This window comes from Salvia hispanica, chromosome 5, assembly GCF_023119035.1.
Source record: "Salvia hispanica cultivar TCC Black 2014 chromosome 5, UniMelb_Shisp_WGS_1.0, whole genome shotgun sequence".
In the NCBI taxonomy this organism is placed as follows: domain Eukaryota; kingdom Viridiplantae; phylum Streptophyta; class Magnoliopsida; order Lamiales; family Lamiaceae; genus Salvia; species Salvia hispanica.
In genome coordinates, this window is record NC_062969.1 from 13,345,948 (window position 1) to 13,349,760 (window position 3,813).

Genomic DNA, 3,813 nt, shown 5'->3' on the forward strand with positions numbered 1-3,813 from the left:
ATCATTCAACTAACGTAGTACATGAATTATTGTTAAAAACACTATATCATCCAAATTTAATAAAAATTAAAAAGTACTCCTACTTACTACATAAGAAATTAAACAAAAGTGCAAGACAAAATTTCTGCTCAAAACCAATGCCCAATTCACTAACAAAGTCGGATTTGGGCCGAGTTGGCTCCAGATTTAGTAAAAACACAGCCCAATATGCTTCAATCGTGGATCTAAGGTGAGTCGGGCCTCAATTTGCCTAACACAATGCGGACCTTGGCCGGGCTGGATCGACCCAACTCATTTTACTAAGTCTTCTAAATTGTTAGTGAATAAAGACTAAAGAGACACAAAATAAAGACTATAGAATCAGATTTGTATGCAGAATTGACTTTGTACCGAAAAACAAGAGTCAACATTTCCACATATGAGATTGTTTGGTAATATGATTAAATTTGCCACTTCCTTTAGATTCGTTAATAACCGAATAAATTCCTCACTCCTTTTAGATTTGTTAAACTACTCAACGTATTATCTTAACGACTTCTGTATCGGTCGTGGATTTTCAGGTTTTCCGTTTTGATGTTTCCACATTATCTTTTTAAATTATGAAGAATCGTTAAAATAAATGAAACACTTCAAACTAAGACAATTTGTGAAATCCAACAGAAACAAAGTTGTCCCATTATTTAAAAAAAATCAGCAACATAGCAAAATTAATTCAAAAAGAAGATTGGATCAAATGAAGTTGCCACTCCAATATTTCCAACTTTTAGACTGTTAATGTTTTTAAATCAATACAATATCTAAAACTATCTACTCTAATCAAAACTTAATAGAAGTCATATATATAGCTGAAATTGGGAAAATAATTTTCAAAAAAGGCTAAAAACATGTGAATTTCTGTATTAACCAAAATCCATTCATCAAAGCAATCCTACCCTGTCCAGAAACATGACTAATTCAATTCTTGGCATGCATGAATCACCATCCTAAACATGATTGTCTTCTCCATAAATATGTAAAATTTGATAAACATCACAAACAATGGCAGCAAGCCAGCAAATATGATACCAAAAAACATGTAAATGTTGGCACCCAAAAATCATTGTGGAAAGTATAAACATGATATATATAAGTTAAAACATCCAGAGATGAACAAATTATGGCAAGCTAACCTTTCAAGGCACAATCATCCGGGGGAGCGAGTACAGCCACCGGGCAGGAGATACCTAAACTTATCCGCGTTCTGAATCACGTACGCAGGAACATGAACAGCAGAGGCGGAACGAGGTAGTGATCCTAACCTCTTGATCAAGTTCTTGAAAGTGTATTCCTCTGGCAGCATGTCAAACAGATCATCCCCATCGCAGATTTTCTTCTGAATCCTCGAATGATCCAAGAAGTCCTTGCGCCTCACCCTCTCCGCGTGGCTGTATGCTTGCATTTTGAACACGAATTCACTAATGTATCGGAAGCAGAAGCTGCAGTGCCAGCCAGAGTCAGCAAGGAGGACATCAGTTTGGCGCGAGTGTCTGTACTGCGTCCACTGGCTGAAAACATGAGCAGTTGGGTGCCAATTGGTGTAGTCCTCTTGGAACTCGAACGAGTACACAAAGTTCTTCATCTCTAGATGAAGCACGGGAGGTATCTCCTCGCACCACTGCAGCAGTTTAATGGTATGAGGAGTCGGTATCTCATCAGTATCCCCAACAATCAGAAGGTCACCAGGTGCTATACCGGCCAGGCGAAGCAAATGGTTCATAGCTAGGCGCTGCTGTGCCTCGACTTTGAATGGCTCGTGAGAGCGGTGTGTGGCAAGGCGGCCAGGGAAGAGACCGTGGGCGATCTTCCCCTCAGCAAAGGCGAATCTCTTGCGATTCTCAACGAAGAAGAGAGGCTTGGGGATGCCTGTGAAGGTAGCATTGGATTCCAAGATGACAAATTTAGTGACATAAGGGTAGAGCTCCTTCCACCTGATTTCTAGCAAGTCCAGTTCATTGCTGAATATGATTGCATCAAAGACACGGCGTGGCTCAGATCGCAGGGACCAACCATGGAGACGGCATAGATGGTCCATTGAAACGTTTTCTGCGTAATAATGTGGTAAATAGTGCTCAAATGGGAGTGGAGGAGTATCCCACAGAGGGCGGAACAAGTAGGAGATCTTCTCAGCATTTACTATGATTGCAGCAACACAAACGGATCCGATTATTAACAGTAACATGCGCCTGAAGTCTCTAGAAATCCGCCTAGAAGTCTGGCGTGAGCTCGAGGCCATCCTATGATCTGTATGGTTAAACAGGTGGTGAGGCAAAAGCTATCAACAAGTTATGATAAGTAGTTAAAAATGAGGTTAGAGCATGAAATATAAATCTTAAACTTCCCCATTCAGAGACAACATGGTGCAAGATGAACTCCAGATACATCAATCTATCCAAAATAAATCAGAAATCTCCATCATCAGACAAAATGGAAGATCCTATTCAGTATCACACATGAGTATGCCTAAGCTTAATCAATATTCTAAAAGGAATTGGGGACTGGTTCGGTTGGATCCTCGAAGCTTAATACAAGATCAAGAGAGAACAAAGGAAGAGAAGAGCATAAAGCAACTAAGGCTTTATGTACTAAATGAAGGGTCCCCTGTACTCACTGTTGGCTTATGCTGTGGATCATATCGAATTCAACCTCTTACGTTTAAACACATGAAGATAACTCATCTAGAACAAGCAAAAATCTCGGCATCACAATACTACTTAAGAACTCTCCACTATGACCCTGCATTCCATTATTAAGGATCATAACCATCATCTTAAACTAAACTTCAAACCTCACGAATCAACACAATATGATGGAAATATCAGAACTCACCTTCTATTCTCTGTTCATCTTCATTTTGTATACAATTTTTTTAGATCTTCTTCTCTCTACTTAATTCCTAAATGTTGGCATACAGATCTTGAAGAGGCCGAGATCAAATTAAAAACAGGATGTTTCTCTAAAAACAAAAGGAAACCCTAAGTATTGATTTCATCGCAACCAAAACGTGATATTATATTCATATTTCATACTAATGCATGAATCCAAAAGCCGGAAATAGCGAACCAAACACTAAAAACGAGCATGCTGGTTTCCAATACAGCTTAATTATTTCAATTATATAATTTTTTTTATAAGTGGAAATTGTTGCAGTTGACAAATTCAATTTTGAGAGCCAAAAATAGAAAAAAGAGAAAGAAGAATGGTATGCATAAATGAATCACCACAGAAACAAGCTTCAGAAACATTACCGGGCATTGCGAATACGTAGACGAGTGAAGCTGAGGAGTCTCTACATGCGTGATTTTGCAGAGAGAGGAGACATGCTGCAGCCGAAGAAGGTGTTGATCGATTTTTTGTTTTTTCGATTCTATTTCTCTAATTTAATTGCTTTTAGTAGTATTAATTGCTTTTGCACGTCTTATTTTATCCGTATCTCGATTCGGATATATATGGCTAATGGATTTTATTCAAATTTCAAATTTTAACTCATTTATGGATACAATTTATTTTTTAAGTTTTTACTTCATTTATATTGCATAAACATGAATTTTAGAGTGCTTAATTGAGATTAATTATATATGAATTTTTTTTTATCTGACGAGTTGCGTATATGAATTAGTATATAGTAGTATAGGAGTATGAATTTATTCTTTTTGGTATTCAAATTCTTAGGATGCAACTAAATCCTGAATTCTGGCATGTGAGATTTACCTTAATTACATTTACACATCAGTTTGTAAAGATTACGTATAGAAAAGATTTTCGTTTTTGATACTT

The 3,813-nt window shown here is 37.3% G+C and overlaps 1 protein-coding gene across 2 annotated transcripts; it reads right to left on the minus strand.

Moving 5' to 3' along the window:
• Positions 1 to 845: 845 nt before the first annotated feature.
• Positions 846 to 3,369, minus strand: LOC125186009 (beta-1,4-mannosyl-glycoprotein 4-beta-N-acetylglucosaminyltransferase-like). Of its 2 annotated transcripts, XM_048082310.1 has the most exons (3): positions 3,285 to 3,369; positions 1,170 to 2,280; positions 846 to 933 (listed from the first exon to the last, which is right to left on the minus strand). In XM_048082310.1, the coding sequence occupies exons 1-2, from the start codon at positions 3,289 to 3,291 to the stop codon at positions 1,184 to 1,186; spliced, it is 1,104 nt and encodes a 367-aa protein (XP_047938267.1). In that variant the 5' UTR covers positions 3,292 to 3,369; the 3' UTR covers positions 846 to 933; positions 1,170 to 1,183. The 2 variants fall into 2 exon arrangements, with proteins under 2 accessions (XP_047938267.1, XP_047938266.1); XM_048082309.1 differs by lacking the exon at positions 846 to 933 and having other exon boundaries at positions 1,083 to 2,280.
• Between the last annotated feature and the right edge of the window lie 444 nt (positions 3,370 to 3,813).